The sequence below is a fragment of the Semicossyphus pulcher genome, unplaced genomic scaffold, assembly GCF_022749685.1.
Source record: "Semicossyphus pulcher isolate SPU_LCO1_2020_fin unplaced genomic scaffold, fSemPul1.0.p SCAF_12, whole genome shotgun sequence".
Classification (NCBI taxonomy): Eukaryota; Metazoa; Chordata; class Actinopteri; order Labriformes; family Labridae; genus Semicossyphus; species Semicossyphus pulcher.
In genome coordinates this window covers 10,262,210-10,285,711 of record NW_027211626.1, presented here as the reverse complement: position 1 = coordinate 10,285,711, position 23,502 = coordinate 10,262,210, and the positions used below count along the sequence as shown (strand labels likewise).

General features: G+C 40.2%; 1 protein-coding gene across 3 annotated transcripts in view; it reads right to left on the bottom strand.

Annotated features, from left to right (window-relative positions):
* The window catches only part of col17a1b (collagen, type XVII, alpha 1b), a 28,477-nt gene extending 6,550 nt beyond the window's left edge, over positions 1-21,927 (bottom strand). The window contains exons 1-41 of one of the 3 annotated variants that reach the window (XM_069658961.1): positions 21,837-21,927; positions 20,555-20,625; positions 17,864-17,914; positions 17,608-17,715; positions 15,635-15,982; positions 15,441-15,497; positions 15,303-15,338; positions 15,132-15,182; positions 13,052-13,198; positions 12,232-12,795; positions 11,881-11,964; positions 11,704-11,766; positions 11,459-11,617; positions 10,317-10,409; positions 10,186-10,230; positions 9,954-10,100; positions 7,550-8,029; positions 7,411-7,461; positions 6,875-6,901; positions 6,728-6,790; positions 6,532-6,636; positions 6,381-6,434; positions 5,061-5,096; positions 4,869-4,922; positions 4,744-4,779; positions 4,620-4,655; positions 4,454-4,516; positions 3,853-3,888; positions 3,672-3,743; positions 3,526-3,552; positions 3,379-3,414; positions 3,240-3,275; positions 3,067-3,147; positions 2,905-2,940; positions 2,714-2,806; positions 1,945-2,016; positions 755-805; positions 568-627; positions 419-478; positions 303-329; positions 133-192 (exon numbers count right to left, since the gene is read on the bottom strand). In XM_069658961.1, coding sequence (XP_069515062.1) covers positions 133-192; positions 303-329; positions 419-478; positions 568-627; positions 755-805; positions 1,945-2,016; positions 2,714-2,806; positions 2,905-2,940; positions 3,067-3,147; positions 3,240-3,275; positions 3,379-3,414; positions 3,526-3,552; positions 3,672-3,743; positions 3,853-3,888; positions 4,454-4,516; positions 4,620-4,655; positions 4,744-4,779; positions 4,869-4,922; positions 5,061-5,096; positions 6,381-6,434; positions 6,532-6,636; positions 6,728-6,790; positions 6,875-6,901; positions 7,411-7,461; positions 7,550-8,029; positions 9,954-10,100; positions 10,186-10,230; positions 10,317-10,409; positions 11,459-11,617; positions 11,704-11,766; positions 11,881-11,964; positions 12,232-12,795; positions 13,052-13,198; positions 15,132-15,182; positions 15,303-15,338; positions 15,441-15,497; positions 15,635-15,982; positions 17,608-17,715; positions 17,864-17,914; positions 20,555-20,615 — 3,766 coding nt within the window. In that variant the 5' untranslated portion in view covers positions 20,616-20,625; positions 21,837-21,927. Of the gene's footprint in view, positions 1-132; positions 193-302; positions 330-418; positions 479-567; positions 628-754; positions 806-1,944; positions 2,017-2,713; positions 2,807-2,904; positions 2,941-3,066; positions 3,148-3,239; positions 3,276-3,378; positions 3,415-3,525; positions 3,553-3,671; positions 3,744-3,852; positions 3,889-4,453; positions 4,517-4,619; positions 4,656-4,743; positions 4,780-4,868; positions 4,923-5,060; positions 5,097-6,380; positions 6,435-6,531; positions 6,637-6,727; positions 6,791-6,874; positions 6,902-7,410; positions 7,462-7,549; positions 8,030-9,953; positions 10,101-10,185; positions 10,231-10,316; positions 10,410-11,458; positions 11,618-11,703; positions 11,767-11,880; positions 11,965-12,231; positions 12,796-13,051; positions 13,199-15,131; positions 15,183-15,302; positions 15,339-15,440; positions 15,498-15,634; positions 15,983-17,607; positions 17,716-17,863; positions 17,915-20,554; positions 20,629-21,836 lie in introns of all 3 variants that reach the window. The other 2 variants (XM_069658960.1, XM_069658962.1) reach the window with 2 other exon arrangements.
* Positions 21,928-23,502: the final 1,575 nt, after the last annotated feature.

The window sequence follows — 23,502 nt, the reverse complement described above, 5'->3', positions numbered from 1 at the left end:
ACAAGCTAGTTCAAATGGAAACCAGAACACGTCCCTGCCTACAGATTCTACTATGTTTACTATGTAGGGAAAAAAGGTTCTTTTTTGATATAATTCTAATGTGATGTTGTCTGTTTGTGTTTGGATGCTGACCCCTCTCAGAGCTTCCTGGTCTCCCTGGAATGCCTGGTACACCTTGCTGGCCTTGTTCACCTGACACACACGAGAGATGTAACAGTTATTTATGATGGAAAGGCTCACAACTATAAGTACTGTTACTGATTTGAAAAAACAAGACACATGAATTAAAGAAGGACAATTACCTTGGTATCCCCTCGGTCCAGGAGAACCTAAAATAATGATGGAGAGGTTGTAATGAAGTCAGAGTTAAAGAGAGGAAGTTTCTTTAAATGAGGCCACAGTAAGAAAAGCTGCTCACCTGAGGATCCTTTAGGCCCGGCAGGCCCGGGTGGTCCTGGTTGTCCAGTGTAGTACGTTCCTGTAAGAAGATCAGTGTTTAAATGTTTCTGTTCCTGCTAATTACACGTCAAACCCTCATTTAGACACAGCACAAGTTTAGATATATACCAGAGCTGGATGCAAAGCCTGCGTCCCCTTTGTCCCCTTTAGGTCCTGGTCTTCCATAACCTACAGAGGAGAAGATTATAGTTTCATATGACAAATGGCTGAGCTTTACAAAAACACCAAACTCACCGTGTTGTTGCATCAAAGTCCATTTTTAGAAACAGTGGATGTAACAAGTTGAAATACTTGCCTGGCTGACCTTGAGGCCCAGGTGGTCCTGGAGGTCCAATTCTTGAATCACCTTTTAAAAAAAGTTTAAAAAAAACAGTCAGTGACACAATATTCCAAGAAGACATTAAGATGATGTATTTGATGATACTACGGAAGCCCAGAATGGCCGTGCTTGCAATATTTTTTTAATATCATTATCTCAAGATCACGAGTTCATCGTTTTGTAATCTTAGCGCGGACATATTTTAGCTATGCAATCAATTAGTTGTTTTAAGAATTGTATACATGTTTTAATTCAATTATTTTTCAGAGCCTCTCCTTCCTCCTGAAACGAACAAGCCGTTTTGACATTCAAAGGTCAGACCTTAGCCACGATTGGCTGACAGTATTTGGAGTGACCGCGTAGCCTCTCCCACACGTTGTCGCACACGGAGCGGCCGCACTGCACCGTCACTCCAAAGTTGTAGAAAACATGGCTGCTCTAGGATCGGTTATTCCACCTTATATGAACGAGCAAGAATCGCCAGGAGGTATCGGAATGGTAAGTTGAAATCTTGACTTGACTACAAGCTCGTGCAAGAAGGCAGCCTGAGCTGAATGACGGTGAATGACGATTGGTCGATTTCAGCGAAAGCAAGGTTCTACGTAGAAACCTGCAGCTGTTCTGAACGGCCCATTTCAGAGGCGACCTTTTTAAAAATGTCATTCTGGAAAAACAAACTATGAGAATATCCATCCAAAAGATATGGCCCCTTTAATATTACAAGGCTCATTTTCTTGTGATAACAAGCTCATATGTCTTTTGATGCAAGAGAAAAAAGGCCAATTTCTCAAGATAACGAGATTTATGTATCACAAGAAAACAACTTGTTTTTCTGGAGATCATGGGATGATGATAGAGAACTTAAAAATGAGCATCTGGTCGTTTAATCACACCTGATTTCAGCTTTTAGGGTTTGTGTCATGACAGTAATGGATGAAGTGTAAACATAAACAGTAAATCCAGGCATAAATGTGGAGTTTTGTTTGGTGAATTTATGTCATTTTCATTCATGAACCACTTTAATGTAGCTTTTTAATGATCACTGATCAGCAGTTTGTGTTCTTCATATAACAAAATAATAAAAATAATTAACTCAACGGCATTAAAAAAAACATGGCAAGCTCGGTCGTTCTTGAATTAAATATACAGTGGAGTGTTTTATTTACCTGGACGTCCAGGAGGACCAGGTGGGCCGGGTGGTCCAGACTGTGCTGAGAATCCTCCGGAACTACCCAGACCTGAAACAGAAACAAAACATAGATTTAAAAATATAAACGTTATCGTGGTCTGTAAAGTGAAACAAAGTACTTTAAAGTGTAGAAAATTCATTATTTATCCAGAACAGCAGACAGAAGTGGATATCACAGGATAATGCTAGTCGAGTAGGGAAGACTGTAAAGCAAACAAACTTCATCATGTCACTTTTATTGTCTGCTAGCATTAGCCACCATTAGCTGTAGCATCAAAACATTAGTGTACCGACTGAATTTGACTGAATCTAACTGAAATGTTCTAAACTCTAAAAACAAGTTATCTGCATGTGAAAACAGAATCTGTAGAAGATTTTGGTATCGCAAGAGTTCTGGTTTCAGTCCCAGTACAATTGATCAAGCTCGACTAAGTAGGCTTTGATTGCATGCAGGAACAGCAAAAGACTTCATTGGCCGAAATGCAATTTCAGGACGCAATGTTTAAGAGATAAGTCATTAAAGTCGTCTCTACTCTTAAACTCCATTCTCACGTCTCAAGTTGCCGGTCAGACTGTAAACAATGACCAGGGTGCAGAAGAGGAGGTCTTGGCCTGGATATCTGTTATCTAGACTGGCCATACCTGAAGCCCTGAAATACTGGCCCCAAGATGCTAAAAATGGGTTTCAAGACTGCTCACCTTTAACTGTATGTCTCACAGAAAACCATCATAAAAAAAGTACTCACTGCCAGTGCTGGATGATCGCACGGTTTCAGACGTTCTCACTATAATTCCTTGTTCTCCCTGGTCTCCCTTATATCCCTTGTCACCCTTAGGACCTGTGAAGACAAACAAAATGCAGCATTCATGAGACGCTGAGGGATACATATCCAATTTAAAAAGCTTAACTTGGGAACAGAAGAGTGTGATGGCCTACCAGGTTGGCCAGGCAGACCAGCAGGGCCAATGGGACCTGAGGAGGTAAAGAAGAAGAATAAACACTTTGAAGCTGCCAGTCTTACAGTGATACTTTTTTAAAATATGGCATTCAACACAAAATATGAAGACGCCAAGGATTTAATCTGAACATGAGTCAGACCTGATAATCCTGGAGGTCCTGCAGGGCCGGGAGGACCAGAAGGCCCTGGTGGTCCTGGGATGCCAACAGAAGTGGAGCCAGCTGAAAATAAAGGGATCAGATCAGATCGGACATCCTCACACTAGTATCCAATAAATAATATGTTAAATACAGGTTTTATCCTGATCTCTTACCTGCGTTGATAATTCTTCCTGCATCACCAGTTTCACCTAAAACAAATAGACACATGCTGTATGAGATACACAGATTAATGATACCAAAACGCATTGTATTTTAGAGACCAGAGGCTCCTGAAGTTGACATTAATTGTACCTTTGGCACCTGGTCTTCCTGGAATCCCTCCAATGCCTACAAACAAGACATACATTTGAATATTAAAGGCATTAAAAGCAAATAATTAATTGTTTTTTAATTTTTATTTCATAACCGTGTTTGTTGTTTCAGTGGTAAGAGTCATACCTGGAGGTCCTTGCAGCCCAGGTTGTCCTGCAGAGAGAGAGAGAGATATATATTATGACTGTACTTCATCATTTTTAACACTTAGAATAATTTTCATATCAAGTTTAAGATCAAGTTTCATAAGCGTGACATCAGGCTCAGTTTACCTGGAAGTCCATTATCGCCAGGAGGCCCAGCAGGACCTCTGAGTCCAGGCGGCCCAGCAACACCTTGGTCACCTGCAGGCCAAAACATAAAAATGTATTATGATTTGAGGGTTTTTTTTCTCCTGTCTGAAATATGAAATGTTCAAGAAGAGCGATTGATCCTCATTCTCAGATAATTTACCTCTTGATCCTTTGACACCATCATGTCCAGACAATCCTGCGGACACAATAAAAAAACAAATTATACATTAAATATCAATTCATAACTCTAAAAACCAAATGTTATTTTTCAATGTAGTGAAATTCCTGTATTTAGAACTATGGAGGGAAACAGGCTTATGAGCTGACTCCTCTCTGCCGCCACCTGGTGGAGCATTACACTTGTTACTTCCACATTGAAATTTTTAACAAGGAGAAATAAAGTATTTTAAACTGTTTTTTATGGTTGAAATAACCGTTATTGTTTGGAAAAGAAAAAAAAGTCAGGCCCAGAAACCTCCATAAAACTTCATGTAAATTATTGTATGTATAAAACAAACAAGATAATCTGTGTTTGTGAACTTTAAACATGCTGGGGGTTGAAATTTGTAACCATTGGAAAGCTCCAGGCTAGCTGTTTCCCTCTGTTTCCAGTCATTGTGCTAAGCTAAGCTAACCAGCTGTTGGCTGGATCGTCTCCTCTGGCACTTTGTGAGAAGGCCCAAATATCAACACATTAAATTTCAGTGGAAGAAATATCTGAGAACTAGTTATTATCAGAGGCTGGAGGTCCTCAAACTCACCCATTGATCCTTTAGGTCCTTTTTCTCCTGCCGGCCCTTGCTGACCTGTTAAACCAGCTTCACCTGCGGAGTGGGACAACTTGATCAGGAACCTGCTCAGAGTCTATACAGTAATATGCCAAACTTAATAGCTTTAATGTAGCTTAATTCACAGCGCTGTACTGACCTTGCAGACCTCTGAGACCTTTGTCACCAGTTTCACCTGAAAGAAACATTAAGCAAAATGTAGTCAGGAACATTCACTGACCCCAGGTGGCCTATAAAAACATATTACGGGTAGTTACACAAACCTTTTTGTCCATTAAATCCTGGAAGGCCTCTGTCACCTGCAGAGTGAGAAGAACGATTTTATAGTATAAAAAATAAATCAAATCAACATTTTACTGTATTAAGCAAACAAGCAATGTCCACCTACCTTTAGTTCCTGGCAGCCCTGCCTCGCCACGGAAACCCTGAGCGCCTGGTGGACCTGTAACAAGACAGTTCATGTTAAATAAAGGGGATCAAGTCAAGGCACTGTTAATACATTTGAGTTCATATTGAACTCAGCAGGTGTTTCAGGAGTCACTGAAATGCTCCTTATAAATGATGGACAGGAGGGACTCACCTGATGGCCCAGAAAGTCCAGGAGGTCCATTTTCACCTAGAGCAAAGATTAATAATATATATTATTAAAGGAAATCCTTTGCAAAAAACTTCTGGTAGCTTTATTATGATGCAAAACAAAGAAAGAAACAAAACACTAACATTGTAATTAAGAATCGACAACGACAGCTTAAACCTGGGAACCGACTACACAGTCATGTACAAAGGTTTGATCACAGTTTCGTTACCTTAAAGTTGCAACAAAACCACACTGTGTCATTTTTTTAAAGATTTTATTAATATTTATTAAATTAACTGAATATATCAAAGCTGGGTCTGAACCTCAACTTATCATATTGTAACAGGTTTAGGTGCTAAAGTTTGAACTGTAAGTATTACACATAAAATAAATTGTAAAATAGAGGAACAAGAGAACCAAAATATAGATTTAAATATGTATGTATTTAAATGTGAATAGATAAATAAATAAATATGTGTTCTGAAAGCTCCTGTGAGGAACTTTCGGTTTGTATTGATTTTGGCGCCCCCTGTGGACAAAGCCGTACTTCTTATCTCTTTGCTGATTCTGTCCTGTACATGCTTAAGTGCTGGTTTTTAACAAAAAAATCTCATCCTGCTTCCTTTAACAGTCATATGTATCACTCAAATTAAACTCAAATTAAATGTAAACAAAGGCAGCGTGCAGTTAATCGCTTCGTCTGACACTTACCCCCCGCCAGCCGTTTCAGGCATTAAAAATAACTATATTGAAATAATCAATCTTGTCGCTGATGGTCTGGTTTGCTTTTGTAGGTCATACTGAGGCATCAGAATTAATTTCAGGCTGTTTCATAACCAGTGAAAAACTCCTCACAGGAGCTTTAATATAGTGAAGTCCAACAAGCATTTACATTAATGACTCAGGATAGACAGAAAAGATTCATATTTTAAAGTCATAGTCTGACAGCCCTTTGTAAGTTCTGAATGTCAGGTTTAAATTAGATATTTAATTTAGTTGATTTTTATAAACAGGACAAAATAATGAGCAGAGAAAGTTTTTGAACAAACGAAAAATGTTCAAATCTATTTTATTTTTTATCCTGTGGAGTGTTTTTTTATCCTTAACTACTGTATGTGTCTTTATGTCTGGGAGGGAGATCGTGTTTGCTTTCAAATGAACAATAGGCTGTGGAGGAGGTACATGGACTCAATGCTGCCACCTGGTGTTATTTGAGGTGATTGACTGCTACAGATGTAAAAACACATGACCACATACCTGTTTTTGTTTTGCTTATTTTGAAAAAATAAATAAATAAAACTGGGAGATGTTTATTGATCTCACCTTTAAGTCCAGCCAGACCCACAGGCCCAGGAACTCCAGGATCTCCAGGAGCACCTGCAAGAACCAGACACATTAGATCCAGTAATGACACAATCAATAAAAATGAGATGTTATAAGTATCAGTAATAAACACTATGTAACTGTAACATACCTCTGTCGCCTTTCGGTCCAACGCCTGAAGGTCCGGGCTCACCTCTGGGGCCAGCTGGGCCCTCGCGACCTCTGATACCTGGTATCCCATCCACTCCATGATCACCTGATCAGACATGTCAAATACAGATAATCAGTCACTGTAAATAAACCGAGCAGTACGTGTCATGTAGTTTAAACTGGACTGCTTTCTGTACCTTGGATTCCTTTCTGTCCTTTAGCACCTTCAGGTCCTACATGTCCCGGAGCACCTGGTGCACCTGGGGTCAAAGGTCACAGTCAGTAAAATTATATTATTTATGATTCTAAATAATGAAAAAAAAATGAAGAAAAATGTTGCTCACCTGCAAGTCCAGGGAAACCATGATCTCCTGTGGGCAGTAAAACACACATTTGATAAAGATGAGTGCACACAGTAGATGAAAAATAAACAAATAGACCAGAAATATAAAGAATACATTTGTACAAGTGTGTGATAATGTTTCCTGACCTTTAGGCCCAGTGTCCCCTGAAAAGAACAAAAAAAAGCAGAAATTAAACACAACTCATTTTGATTACATTTTATAACAGTGAGTCCCAAAGTGTGGCCCTTTAAGGCAGCAAGGGTGGGCAGCAAAAGGTTATTTACAATATATGAATGAAATAAATATATATTTTTTCCATTTTAAAATGTATGTTTTGCATTTATTTTGTTGCTAAACAGATTTGTAAGTGTATTTGGATGGTTTATTTATGTCTACTAAATAGCTGTAGGCTCAGTTTTACATACGTCAGAGCTGTGTGACTAAAGGTTTTGGTGGGTCCCAGAACATTTTCAGATTTCAAAGTGGGCTTTTTCAGGAATTGCTGTTTTAGAGTATATGAACGAAATATGAATCACCTTTAGGTCCAGGCATTCCTCTCTCTCCCTGCGCCGACGATGCTATAAGAGCTGAGACAGAAAAAATAACAGTTTAATGACCAATGTAATGTGTGTGTGTGTGTATTCATGTAGGCAGTAGATATGTGCAGTAGCCTACCTCTGAATGTCTGTGACTGCATTTCGTTTCTTAACATGTTCTGGATCATCAGCTGAAGAGACGCAGCATCAACATGTCCTCCACTGACACCGGTACCGAGGCCATTGCCAGTGCCAAAACTGCTACTAGTACTGCCTGCGCTGCCACTGCTGACGCCTCCAGCAGCGGTCGCGCCAGCCCTGCCACTGCTAGTTCCACCAGCCCCAACACCTCCGCCTGTGCCCGCAGATCCACCTCCAAGGCCGAGCTCAAGTCCGTTTCCACTAGTGCCGCCACCTGCTCCAGCAACCGCGATTCGTGTTTTGCCGCCTCCACCTGCTCCTCCAGCGGCCAGGTGTATGTCAGTGTGGGATCCACCTCCGGCACCGCCCAAATGGATGTCGTTGTCGGAACCTGACAGCCGACTGGTACGAGCAGCAGTCACCGAGGACTCAGCCTCCAGGGTAGAAACTCGATTCTTCAGCTTTCTCACGTCCTCAGCTGATAAAGGAGATCACAATTTGTTAAGATGCACAAACAATAAAAACACATTTCAGCAGTGATTGTTATTTAACTGCTTTTATCCATACTTTATTGTTCGTGTCATGTTCATTTGTTGTACTCTTTTGTAAAGCACTTTGTGTTGCATTTTTGCTTGAAATAGGGCCTTTAATTATTCAAACTCTTGTTAGAAAAGTCACTTCTGATCCAAATGACTGGAAATTATTCCGCAATTGTTACTGACTTTTTAACAAACTGAATTTTGTCCGCCCACTGCTGCCACTCTGATTACAGGAGTGGGATCTGGTGTGCAGGAGTTGGGTGGCAGCTGCTCGTCATCATCAATCTACACAGCTTCAAATACTGGGCTCCTCCTCCACCATGCTGCCAGATTGTAGACTCTGCTAAACAACAGTCAGTCTGATCTAGATCTATTATTGTCGAATGTGTTTCGCTTTTGCTCATTCAATTTTTGCTCTGCCTACAGCTGTCCTCACCTGACTCCTGCCCCAGCCCTACTCCTGTGTCTTCTATACACTCTGGATCTTCTCCTCTGGATTACGGGCTCACTCTGCCTGGCTCACTGCTCACTCCATGCCCTGCTCTGCTCCTACCTCTGATTCACGGCTCAGCCCCTGCTTCCCCCACACCAAGGAACTCTCAGCTCACACAATAAGTATTGTTTTCCAATAAATCTTTTGGCACCAAGTTCTCATCTCAGTTTTCTGTGTTTCTGCATTTGGGTTCAAACAGTATCGGCCCGTAACAAGCAGACTTTTTTGAACATATTTTTACTATTTTTAAATGGGGTCAGAGGTGTATTTAGGTTTAGTTGCAGGTTTATGTTAAGTTCAGTTTGTTAACCGAATTTTCTGGGGATCAATAAAGTACTATCTTATCTCTCTCTTATCTTAATCAATGGAAATATAGTTTTATAACTTGTTGAAACTAAACTAGAGCCAAAACAAAGAATTAATAAATCAATTATGTAAATAAGTAACACAACCAATCTCTTGTGTCATACCACTGAGCAAAAATGCATAAGAAAAGGGGGACCAATTTGGTGCAGAGGAAACTTTTTGCAAAGTCTGACAGTGTGGGGTTCGGCAGTTTTTTGCCATTGAGTCAGCTCATCAGATGTGGGCTACAACTTTTTTAGCCTATATTTGTTGAGATTTAGAAAATCTTCAGCAGTAAAAGTTTGCCGAATTATCTAATATCCATTCCTGTTTGCAATGAACCCATGGATGTACTGATCACTGGATTATTTTGATATTAAGGAAAACTTAAAACGCTGTTATTCTTTGGCAAGTTCTGTAGTTATAAGGAAAGTCTTTTTCTATTATTTGGACATCAATTCATAATGAACATAATGATAATGACATTCTCAGTACTAGTAAGTCATACTTGTATCTTAAAATGTTAATCATGTCCAAAACCTTCAAATATAATAATAAACTTTTTGGAACTACCTTTAACTTATCTTTTAGTTGCTTACATGCTTACAAGCAAAAATATATATCTGAAATAAAAGTTTACAAATGTTGTTACAGGTTGTTATTTTATCACAACAACTCTTCTTCTGCAGGAAAACGAACTGGAGTCTCTGATGTCATTGAGCAACAATTTCTGGAGCTGCTCCACTGACAATGCCTGCCAGACCGACTTTATGGCAGCGGGACAGTACCCAGAGATCAAATTTCCAGGGAAAGGAGCACATTTACTGTCTCACAGCTCTTAGCAACACTGTGAAATAAAGCTCACCAGCCTGTAAAAGCTGAAACACTCATTTTATTGGTTTGAAAACAGTCCCTCCCAGGCGCAGAGCAGCTCCAGAGAGTTTCTCATGACTCCTAAGGTTTTATCTCAGTGGAGATTTTTATTTCTTCCATTTAAATCTCAGTGTTGTATAAGTCGCCCTTACCCAGTGCGATGAGCCCAAACAGGAGTCCAAGAAGGAGCAGGGAGAGGAGCAGAAGACCCAGCAGCCACTTCCACCAGGAGCAACAGGAGTCGGAGCAGCAGCACAGTCCTCCACCTCCACCGAAGACGCCGCTGTCCCTGTGAATCTCTGCAGACGGAGTAAAATCCTCAGATTTCAAGCACTTAAATATTCATCATTATGTAAACATCACCACACATTTAATCAGAAATACCTGCATAGGTGGCTTTGTCTTTCATTACAACTCCTGATGATCCATCTGATGACGGAACAAATGAACATCAGTAACTTGTTTTTATAATCAAAGATAATTATTGTGTTCTTAGAGATTTAATGAGCACTCACAGTAAGAGTTCCCTGTCTCTGTCTTCAGCGGCATCGTCTCGGTGTAGCTGGAGATAAGCTTCTCTTTCTTTATTGAATCTCCCGATAGTGACCCTGTTAGGTTAGAACATCTTATTTTTAACACTACTTTTATTGTATTGTGGTTAAACAAGCAGAAAAGCTTGCTAAGAGTGAGACAACACATAGGATTAGAACATAATAGACAATACTTATGATAAAATACAAATATACAAGAGACAGAGTAGGCTTTAACCTATAGCAATAGATACAGGAAATAAATACAAACATAACAAGACCGAAGGAGAAAGGAATAGTGAATATTGGTTAGGTAAGGTTAATTTATTTGTACCCGTAGGTAGATTTGCTCTGCTTGTCTGGGTTCTATGGAAGCTAAGAACAACTGTGCATGCAATATTTTTTCTTATGCAGCATAATTGGTTTCCTGACAACTGTATTACCTGATTTAAACTGAAAAATCAGATCAAGGTTTACCAATCAGAGCATTGGACTGTATTTCAATCACCTCTCTGACACTCATGAAAGTGATCTTAAACCCTGAAATCACCGGTCAAACGTTCGAGATACTATTTTTCACGTTTTCCATTATTGTTATAGTTTGATCTTGAGGGGGAAAAGTTGTTTTGTTATGAAATATTTTCTCCATAAGAACATGAATAAACCATCTCTCATGAGAAAACCAGCTTTGCTGTCTCAAGCTAGCAAATTAGCTCATGAATCTCAGGATAATGTTATTAAAAAAGTCATTGCAAGCGTGGCTGTTCTCGGCTTCCACGGGGTCTTCAAAACCAGGAAGGAGTCAACAAATAAATATTGGTAAAGGTGATAGTAGATCAGATTCAGTTTACTTCATTTCTGCTAATATTTTGGACCAATGTTGAGTTGGGATAAGAGGACTGTGCAGATCCAGGGGGCTGAAATAATTAAACATATACTCCTCCATAGGATTGCAAATTCACACTCATTGACGGCCTCCAAATGACCAGCATAAAGGTCGCATGGTATGCTAAGCTGATTAGGCTAGTTGTATGTTGTGTATCTCCTGGGATACAAAACTGAGACCCTTTCATAAGGAGAGAAACTTCAGTGTGTCTCCAGGAGGGGGCGCTATGTAACTGACTCACCTCCTCCCATTTGAACGCTGCTGCTGCTGGTGAACTGCTTCCCGCTGTCTTTGGCCAAAATCAGCATTTCTGTGTCCCTCTTTAACGGAGCGTTCTCCTTGTCAGAGATGAGGAACTTGTAGTCTTTCTTAAAGCCGTCATCAGTTTGGGTTCGAGTGGCTGAAAACAACAAGTCAGGAGTTACTTAAGTTTGACTGTGATAACCTTTATCAGATCAGGGGGGGATATAACTATTGTGGCCTTACTTGTAGAGACTCCAGTGCTGACGACACCACCACTGTTTGACACGTTCTTCTGAACGCCATAGCCTGTGAATACAAAAACACACATAAACACACATGTAAGAATGTTGCTCTTTTATAATATCATTGAGTGGAAAATATTTGATAATGTCAAGATAGTGTAGAAATGTCCCGCTGTACCTCCTAGATTAGCGTTAACGTTAGCTCCACTGGTGGTGAGCACACTGGCAGAGGTGGGCGCCAGATTATTCTGAAAGCCGTACACTGTCAACAAGAGATGAAGGGGTTAATTTGTTTAAATAACGTAAGGTCTGAAACATAACAAACACAGGAGTGAATATTCACGAAACAGGAAAAAAAGATCTAAACACACCTGGAAAAGACATAAAAAAGTAAATGTAACATGATGTCAAAACACACCTTTATTTACAGATTCATCATTTATTTATTTATATGTAAATGTGTACATAAATTTGTACATAAATTTCACCTGCATTGAACAGTTAATATTCAATGGACGTTCGGTCTCACCTGACAGTGACGAGGGTGAGGTGAGGCCGACTGGTGAGGAGGATCCCCCCATGTTGTTGGTGCCGACCTGGTAAGAGTAGCTGCTGGTGCTGCCGGTGACCGCCGACGCTGAGGCAGCGGGCAGCGTGGAGGTGGACCAAGTGAAGGATGGAAGAATAGCGTCCAGCGTGTCATACTGGCCTGTTCTCATACTTGTGTCGTACTGCCCCGACTTCAAACTGGTGTCGTACTGCCCGGTTCTCAAACTGGTGTCATACTGGCCTGTTTTAAGACCAGTATCATACTGACTTGATTTCATAGTCACATCATACTGGCCTGATTTCACACCAGTATCATACTGGCCTGATTTCACACCAGTATCATATTGGCCTGATTTGAGAGTGACATCATACTGGCCTGATTTTACACCAGTATCGTATTGGCCTGATTTTAGAGAGGCATCATACTGGCCTGATTTTACACCAGTATCATAGTGCCCATTTGTCAGACCTGTATCAAACAGAGTTGATGTTTCAATGGTGTGAAACCGGCCTGATCTCACACCAGAGCTCAGTGGAGGTGAACCTGCAGGAGAGACAACACACAAAGGCAAAAATCAAGAGTGTAAAGTGTCTCTTACTTAACTCTCACCCAAGTTCTCATGTTTCATAACATCTGACTCAGAGGTTGTTGGAAAATGAAAAGCACCTGTGAAACTTAAGCTAATCCATGACAGGCACAAACTGAGGCAATTTTAAACCATATGTCTTTGGTTTGGAGACGAGGTGTCTGCGCATGTAAAGTATGTGTGTCTGTGTGTGGCTCTGGTAAGAGTATATACCCGACTGAGTGGCCACTGAGATGGTCTTGGTTTCAACGGTGGCCTTTTTCGGCACAGGCAGTGTGGTGGAGGCACTCGAGGAACGGGTGGGGCTGACGCTGCAGGAACGTCCCTTCAGCAGCTTCTTTACGTCATCCAGCTCCGTCCCTGCAAAATCACACAGACAATACTCACAAAATATGCAACTGCAATGTTTAGAATTTATTTAATCTGAAGACATTTACTCAACTATTGTAGGCTTACTACCACAGAGGTACTACTAATTTCTACGCCACTTAATGTCAACAAGAAATACTATGCTTTTTATTACGTTAAATTAACTAGACAGCCATACTGCCCTTCATGCAGAGAGCCTCAGAAACAGCCGGCAGCAGTAAATTTGAGAGAAAAGTTTTCAGGAACTTTTTAAGAGATAGAAAGTTGCTTTTAGAGTCTGATTAGGCCTATTTCAAATACTGCACTCTTCAACAACAAAAAGTGCTCTTAGCTTTCTACATTTTAACTTGATTGTTTCAGAAAATAAATGTTATTATTTACAGTCTGTATCAGGCACGGTATGAATTAGCCCATATGTAGCGTGTCTCTACTGCTACTATCAATTCTTAAAATATGTATTTATTGGATGTGTGTCTCAATTTATTAAGTAAATCAATAAAACATATTAATACAAACTTTATACATGTAAGTATGTCATTAAAAGGCAACTTAAACTCCCCAATCATAACATGGCAGTTACTGAGATCTGCTAAGCTAGTTAGCTTTCACTGGAGTCTTTACTTCATTATGATTCGACATAGCTACACCTTCTTTTAGTTATGTGGAAAAACCTACTGAATTACTTAAATGTCAGTTGAACAAAATGAATATTTTTTAAACCGATACATCAATAAATACATTTAGCTTTCGCTTTAATCTGAGGTTAGCTGCTGCTAGTTTTTTATTTTAAGCTAGTTTTAGCTGAGCTAGCTCTTTTCCTTTAGCCGTCTAGTTAGCTGCCTTTGTGTGACAGAAAATAATAAATAATAAGTAGTGTTATAGTCTAAAAATTAAATTCACAAGAATTTAAAAGTGCAACCTAACGTAAACTTGTTTGAATACAGTAACAGTAACCACTCTCAAGCAGCCTACCAGTACGGTTTGCATGACTCCATTACTGGTAAAAGTCCTAAAATCATAATTTTACTCACGCAGAAGCAGAAGGGGTACAATGGGCTTCAATTCTAAAGGTAATGGCTCCTGTTACATTTAATTATTATTATCAATACATTAGTTTTAAGTGTTTGAACTTTTTTTTGTATGTCAATGATCTTCAAAGTAATATTTGTGTGTCCAAAAAAAATTGGAGTTAAAAGTGAAATACTTCCCCTGAAATCTTGTGAACTTTAAGAATAAAGTAGCCTAAAATAGAAAGTAAAAGGTCATTGGATTTTCACTTATGTAATAGTACTAACTTTTTCCACCACTTCTGAGAGCATATTGCAATACATAATAATTTTTAGTACAAACCCAGTTGAGGTTGGGTAAATTTGTGGTTGTACAGATGGATTAAATGTTCCACACTGTGGATTAAGTAATTGCAGTTACAGACTTTAATCAGCAGGGGGAGCATTAAACTTCTGAAAAGTTTTGACTGGCTTCTGTTTGGATTGAAACTGCAAACAGTGACTCATGTGTGCCATTGTTGCCACCACAAAACTGCCCCTTAACGTCTTCCCTACATAACCACAATGCAAACAAACACATGATTCCCCATCGTTCCAGCCCCACCCTTTTCTTTTTGCTGATGAGCTGTATATCCGCCGTCTGTGGGAGCTGCACATGTGTTACTAATCGAAATTTCACGGACATAAACGTGCATGTGAGGAGAGGTGGAGGAGAAAGAATGTCATATGCATGCTTCATACTGAAAACTGAGCTAAAACATTTGACATTTGGAGAAACATCCTGCCCTAAAGTAACCCAACAGTACAAAAACGTCTCTATCCATGTGGCTCTTTGAATGAACACACTCAAATAAAGATGCTTTATGAGGGGTTGCATAACTACAGCAATTGGATCAATGTGTCTCAAGTGCTCTTACATCTGCAGGCTGTGGGAGAGGCACTTTGTAATCTGGCTCTGATCTCGCTCTCTGGAAAGAAATCACACACATTGGACAAAGGGAATCGTGTTTTAATAATAAAGACAGCCAGCACAATTCAGAGCAGAAATAATGAAGAAAGGAGGGAGGGGAAAAACTATCATTGAATACCTCTGCTTTCGCTCCTCCCTCTTGTGGTGCCGGAGCCTGAACAGAGACAAGGAAAAAACACAGAGAGAGGAGGCATATGAGGATAAATCTGTGTAATCAGAGAGTATTTAATCCCTCACTGCTCTTATTCTCACTTACAATAGATTCCATAATCTTTGCGAGTGAACTCAGGAGAGGAGTTACCACTGGAACTTCCTACAAGAAACACAATAGCAGCAGAAATATTAACAGCACCCTCATGCACGAGAGCTTCCTTCACTTTATATAGCCTCTGCTTCATGCACCAGCTGATAAAAACACATGCAGTGTTTGTTTTATTAACAGAATCTCACCGTCATAACCTCCTGAGCGGCTCGATATGGTCTTCCTCTCCCGGAAAGCTGGCGACAGGCCTCCTGCTGAGCCAGCGGTCTGTGCGCGCCTGGCACCGCCTGAAGAGCTGGACCTGACCTTTGACACGGAGCTCACCATGTAACTGCCGCCCGCTCTGCCACTTCCTCCTCCTCCCCCTCCTCCTCCTCCCCCTCCTCCTCCTCCGCCTCCTCCTCCTCCTCCTATCCCAACTCCAAACAAATCTCCGTCAATGTAGCTCCCCCCTCCATCGCCTTCACCCGAGGAGCCTCCTCCGAGGTAAACACCTGAGGAGGAGCTGTAGTTGCTGGTGTTCACACCTACAGAGGCTGGACGAGAGATGAAGCATGGGGCCAAGTTATTATTGATTTCCTGCAACTTTATCATCCACACAGACCTTAAAGCAGTTTTTGAATGCAACTTAATACAGGTACAATTTTAGGTACTTATATATAAACATGAGTATTTCTATGACATGCCACTTGCATGCAAAAATATCAGTTAAAAATGAGTGTAAAAGCTTTATTTTACTACATTTATATTGTTTTGTAAACACTTTATAGTGGTAAATTAGTCGTGCTGTTATTTAAAAACAGATTTGCAAAGTCATTTTTATAAAGGACCAATTCAAATGACAATGGAAGCTTTTATGTTTATTTATTTTTACATATTTGTTGAATTTGAGGCGCATACCTGCAGATAGCTAACCATTAGATTATGTACTTACACTAGCAGTTCATTAGAACGCATTAATTGGACATGTACATATTGATTTTCTCTATAATTTGTACATAATACAGTGCTATTCCAAGGGAACCTTTGGGGCAATTTAGAGTTATATATCTGTTCCTTTCAAGGAAATTACAAGAAGCTTCTATATGAGCAGTAATGCAGGAAGAATTGATATAATTTATTTAAGTATGAACATTACACTGTACAAAATGCTGCATTATAAGTAAGTGTCCTGCATGGAAAATACTCAAGTTAACAAAGGATAAAGGAAGTACTAAAAAGTATTTCAAACAGTTAAATGGCTGCTGTGACTGTTTAGATATGATATAATTAGATTACTTGTGCTCTAACTTGTAAGCAGCATTTAACTGTTGTAGTTCAGTTGGAGCTTATTTTATTTTACATAGGACTGCTTATTATGAACTTCAAATGAATGTCACTACAAAGCAATCAATTGTTTGATTCTGCTGGGTTCTTTAAAGCCCCTGTGAGGAGTTTTTCACTGGTTATGAAACAGACTGTAACTAATTCTAATTACTCTATATGAGCTACAAACCAGCAAGCGACAAGATTGGTTATTTATATATAGTTATTTTTAATGCCTGAAACCACTGGCAGGGGGTAGGTGTCAGGCGAAGAGATTAACTGCACGCTGCCTTTGTTTACATTTTCCAGGGAAGAAGTTTAAAGTGAGTGATACATATGGCTGTTAAAGAAAGCAAGATGAGATTTTTTGTTAAAAACCACCACTTAAGGATGTACAGGACAAAATCAGCAAAGAGATAAGAGGTACGGCTTTGTCCACAGGGGGCGCCAAAATCAACACAAACCAAAAGTTCCTCACAGGAGCTTTAATCTATAACGTAGCATCTTATTATTCGACTTCTTCATAAAAGTTGTTTTAAATTGTTCAGAAAAAAATCACCTTTGGGTATAAAAAAAATGCATTTTATACGTCCTCATTGATAACAATCTGAAGAATGCGTGTGTAAAACTCATGGTTTCTATTACTCTGTATTTACTTTTGAAACTTTAGCTATGTGTTGCTGTTAAAACTTCAGTAAAGGATATAAACACTTCCTCCAACACTGCCTGGGGAAGCTCCAAGAGATGTTCAAGGTTAAATCAGGATAAGTGTTGTCTCCACTGGGGGTTTAAAATATAACGTGCCGCCTTACACAACTTCCTAATTTCTGTACCACAAGTGGAAATGTGCTCTCACATGAAGAGAAATAAGTTCCACTGCTGTTCTGGGTTAGGACATTCTTCTCCAAGCCCAGCCCTCCAGCACCACTGGACATATTCCTGTGATTTGATCCGCTGGTTCCCTCTAGCAACGAGAAGACACAAAGCAAAACAGGGAGAAGCTGTTACTCATCGGGTGCTTTCTTCAGAGCCTCTGAGCTATAATTACTGTATTATACATATAGTTTACTGCTGTTAATTAGAGAAAGAGTGACTGGAAGGAAGAGACTCACTTGGTGGTAGAGAAGTCAGCCGGGTGGTGGAGGTAATAGTTTCTGTCACGACTGATGGCACATTAAAGAGAAAGAAAGTTATGACTGTGTATACACTGTGCAGGTCCAGGCAGTAATCTAAATCAAACTATGTTATTTAAACTTCTGCATGGTAATCCCTGCAGGCAGGCGTTTACTGGAGTGTTGACTGACCGGCATGCTAAAGATTTTTACGCTTCCACAGTTGAAATAATGTGACATTGATTGATAGACAGCGGAGGTTGTGGCACTTTCTAACACATGGTTTATATGCAATAACTACTGGTAGAAGTACCGGATAACAAATCATTTATTAATGCTTTACGTATCAGTCATAGGCCTTAATAAGAACATTTGGGTTGCCAGATTGGTGTTTGTGCTCCTACTGCAGGGCAGTACTTCAGGAGAACAGTTCAATTCCTTCAATTCAACTTATCAATATGTTAAAATTCATAAGTATAGGCTTAATAAACCTGGAACCAGATAAATTTGCAATTTCATGTATTTTTGCCACGGCAGATACACGTGCCCCCCTCCCCTTTCAGACCGATTTCCATCCGACCTGATTCAGGTCAGGCCAATCACAACCTTTCATCTAATTTAGGGCGGGTTTTAAACCATTGAGGCATTTTCCCGCAACCGATATGACCAAAGCGGATGTGAAACTGAACTGAACTACCCTGAGCGTGGTGGATGGTTAACCACACCTGCCATCATAGGGTTTGTCAGCATATTGGTGTGCAAATTCTATATATTTAACATGAAACATTCACTTGGCGAAGACCCAAAAGAAAACGGTTAACGATAATTAAAATCTTTTTACACAGAGCAGATGTGCAAGGCTAGTCTTTTCTCATTTATGGGGTTGCTCTGATGACATCTGCATGGTTTGCGTTTTACTACCCTTCTTTGAACTTTCCAAATCAGCCATCACGTCGATACTATTTACGCTTAAAAAAAACCCCGGTAAAAAGGTTGCGACACACAGTTGGTCGCTCCGATCAGCGAGTCTGCGCTCTCTTATAACCCCCTATGAAATAAAAAAAGAGGAATTGAAAGAAATGACTGAGGCTACTTTGCTTTTTGCTAATTGATGCGGCTCTGCCAGGATTCAGACTTTGTGGATTTGTTTTGTTAACAGTAAGAGAGCCCTTTAGAAATGATTAACAATGGCTAATAACTGATTAATAAAGCATTAGTAACAGTTAAATAAAGTCATTACTTGCAACTCATTGGCTATTTAAATGTGTTTAATTAGGTTTTTTAGAATGCTGAGTATAATAAAGTGTTTCTGTTTATCCTGTTTAACTAAAGTTCAGTGTCACAATGAGAAATAACTCCTTAACAAGCAGGTATTGGTCTCACATGTCACTCTTTTCTGGGGGTGTCACAAACACACTGATTTTTCAGCGATTTTTAAGGGCTTTCAGTAAGATGTCAAGGCCTGCATTCGCAGATAGTATTTGCTAAGTTGAAATGGATGTGATTCAGTTATTAACATGTACGCATGGAATAAACGCTTAACCACTGTTATGAAAACCCTTAGTAAGTGGACCCTAGTGCCCAAGTTCATTTTCTATAACCTTCAACCTTTAACCATGTCTCCCCAAATCTGTCCCTAGTGAGGCAGTTAAACTCTTTGTAATGAAATGCATTAAATCATAAATCATGTGATGTTTATAATAAACTTGCGGCTGATAATTAACACTAATATCGCCCGTCTTCCACTAGGAGGCATCTCATTCCCCAGCTGCAGCTTGTTGAGTTTTACTGGACTCAGATGTAAAGTAAATTCCATTTCAATTTCATGCTGCTGCCTCCTTCTTCTCCTCCTCTTCCTCCTCCTTCCTTGTAGGGAGTTGTGTCTGTTTCAGGGTCGAGGATAAAACGCGAAAGGTGATTTACTTCTGCTGCTGTTGCTCCTCGACTTTGGAAGAGCCTCAAAACAAGGCTCAAAGAAGCCAACGTTGAAGCTCACGTGTTTCTGCTTTTTTAAATCCCCTCCTACGTGTACTTTGTGTCTTAACTACATTGTCTGGCTCTTCTTCTCTTTTTCCCTCTTTCTTATGTAACCACCGCTTTAAAAAGTGATCTATATATAAACTTTCATTTGGTATTGACTCATAAAACAAGAGAGGAACAAGCAAGCGACAAAATGGCTGATTATATGTTGGTCTCAAGTTTGAGTCACACATATAATCAGGCGTCCTTTGACCCCACCATCTTTAGGCCCAGATGAGCTGTCCTTCTACATTCAAGTCATGACTGCAGGAGGAAAACCCCGAGGATGACTTACACCTCTGAGCCCTGAGAGCGAGGAACAGAAACGGAAACCTGAGACCAGTGAAGGCACCGTGTTAGTGACAGTGAGCACCCAGAAAAGAGAGACAAAAAGATCACCAGAGGAATGATTACTGCGTCTTTAAACTCCAGACCAGTCTAAGATTAAAACTTCTAATGAGATCTTAAAGTTTTATCTCTTTCCTGTTTTGACGCTTTGAACACCATAATTGGAGGAAAATGTACCTTCATTGTGTTTGCGTGGCAGATTCTTGCAAATAAAACCCCAAATACCTACACATAGGCGTCAGAAAGTGTTTTTTCTCTGTGTGTGACTCATGATTTTATGGTTGCTTTGTGTCGAAACTTCATATATAAACTTAGAAATCTCACCCCTCTGCTCTGAAAGGCCTCCAGAGAAGTCCATCTGTCCTGTTAACTCCTGTAACTCCATCCCATCTTATCTGCTGAGATGATGATAACAGTCACGTGTATACTCTGCCTTTAGCTCATGTAAACAGTCTATTTGTTCCCTTTCGTGTAACTGATGTTAATCATTTGACGGGAAAAAAGCAAAAAAAAGTCCCACCGAGAATGATTTGGTTAAAGATCAGGCCGCTTTTTATGTGATTGTTTATTTACTGCGTCAAATCTGAAACTCCATGCCTCTGAAGACGGAAAAATGTCCTCACATCGGTCTCATGATAATACTTTTAAAACCACAATCTAATATTTTTGTGTAAACAAGTTTCCCTTGAACAATCTGCCTTTTGAGGACTGAAATTCTGCAGCGCTTCAGATCAGGATTCACCTTGTAAAAACAGGCACATTAAAATCTCACGTGTATTTAAGATACCACAAGAAAGGCCTTCAATAGATATAAAGCCTCATCTTTAGGTTTCAATAGATGTTTTCGCTCTGCGTCTTTGAAGAGCAAACTAACAAAAGGACAAAAGATGCCAGTGGATCCCTTGCACGGCTCTGAAAGACCATCCTCTCACCACACCCTGCCAGGCAAGGACATTTAACATCATGCGCTCCTCTCACTGCAAACTTCATTATATAACAAACCCAAAAATAAGAAGCAGAAATACTTCAAATGGACTTTCCCCATCTTCCCTAACAACTGTCAAACTGACAGTTTTTCAGTTCTCCATCTCTCTGAAAGGCGAAATATTAGTGAAAGTCAATTACAGCATTTCTCAATGTACTAACTACTTCCTTTCATCAAAGCAAAGCACAAATCACACTTTTACAGCATGTAACTGATCTGAACTGCAAAAAGTCTGCTGTCATATAAATCTGGCGCTCCAGCTAGACCAGGTCCATGAGGAAGTATATTTAGGTGGATGTAAATAGCCCAGCAAAAGAGCATGTAAAACTATCCTGAGATCACTAACAGACTAATTTTAAAGACACAAGAAGAAAGATGATCCCCCAAAACCCCCCTAGTGTGTTTTATAGACAAGATAAGTTGCACTTTGTAAGGGCATAAAGAGGACTTTGCACAATTCCATCCAACAAAACCAACAAATCCAAAGTGGAATTTCAAAATAAGAGCATGAAAGCCCATCACCAAACTCCCATAGAACCGTTAGTTAGAGCACAGATGAAAGGTAGGGGAAAACATCGCACACTTCAGCAAAAGAAACTTTTTGAAAGAAAAAGTCCATACCTTCAGCCAGCTTGAACAACAATCAATCAAATCCCTCTCTCGAGATGCACCGACTGATCCACGGGAGGGATAACGTGCTGGTATGAAGTTGACGCGCCCGGGTGGGATGTTCTTAAAGTCCTCCTCCGTCCTTTTGTGCCTTTTCGCTCAACTTTCCCAGGCAAGTCAAAACAAAGATTTGGGCACCGGTCCCAGCCGCGCCCATCCGAGCTGCAGCTTGGCAGGCAGGTGTAGCAGACGGCACGGAAAGCTGGATTTTAAAAAAAGAGAAGAAGAAAAAACAGCGCCTTAGGGAAGCAATTAAGTTGTCAGTCTCACCCCTGCAGAGACAGATAGACGACTGTGAAGAAGAAGGAGAAGAAGAGTGATGAACTCCTCCTGCTTCTTCTTCTACTGCTGCTTTAGTCACCACTTTTCGGGAAGTTTTTTTGGGAGGAGGTGGAAAGGAGAGATTTGAGAGGTGGGATTTTGCTTCCCTTTTATTTGACTGCAGGGGAGCAACCATTTTTAGGCTCTGATGATCTATTGTGTGCAGCAACTCCACGCTGCTGCAGCTGGAACACATCTGGAGCGCACACTGGAAGCTGAAACAGAACATTTAGTCTGCATGGTTTAAACCACTGTGTTATTACACAAAACCAAACTTTTTTTTACGACTTTTTCAGTGCAAAAGCTGCATGCAAGTGTTCATATACCTGTCACAGTAATTTTACTTGACTTGCAGTTTTCTTTTTGCATTGTTCTGCATGTTTGTGCAGCTGCTTAAAGATCAGTTTTCCTGTCTCTAAAATTAAGATGGGGGATTATAATGGATGCAGACTCTTTCCACCACAAGAGCACTCCCTGAAGTTGTTTTTAACTTGCATGATCATAATAAAACATCCCTATCCATTCATTTACATTTCTAGAATTTGGAGCCAAATTGGCTGCTGTATTCCTCCATGAGCAGCCACAAAGCGCCAGCAAAATCCCTCACCCACCATCACCACCACCACACCCTGCGCAGACATCCACCCACCCTGGATGACTCACAGGGAGCATGACTCCAATCTCTGCTCAGAATGATGGAAAACAAATGAACCCCAAGGACAGAGGAGGAGCCACGCTCACATGTATGTACGAGCTTGAATAATGCCATATCTAACGGAAAGGAAAAGGGGGCCGGTTTGAAAAAGCAGAGTCCAGAATGGAGGGAGCTGACTGGCTCGCGCAGACCTCATGCTGGTGTTTGTGTTGAGGATAACTGCTTTCCAGATGAGGGCTGGTTGTTTCTCTGGAACAAAGGGGGGCAGCAGTATTACAGTGCCCAAATTAGGGGAGATTAGAGTTCAGGTGGAGTGTGATGCATAGCAAAGACGTTAATAATTCAATCAAGATAATGTGAAATGTAAACACAGATGATTCACAGTGAAAGTGTTGTAAGGTAAACCATAACCCCGGCACAGTGTGCTACAGGAGCTGATGGAATAGATAGTTTGTGGGTTAAGAAGGAATCTCTGCACTTTTATCAGAGCGTCTGTGAAATTGGCTGCAGGCGCCATTTTTCTACAGTCAGCCATCTGTTTATTGCGAACTATAAAAGATAATATATGGGACTGCATGGCTCCACTTTGAGCAGGTATTTTAAAGAGATGAACCTGAGATTCGCCACGCTTTGTTCTGAGTT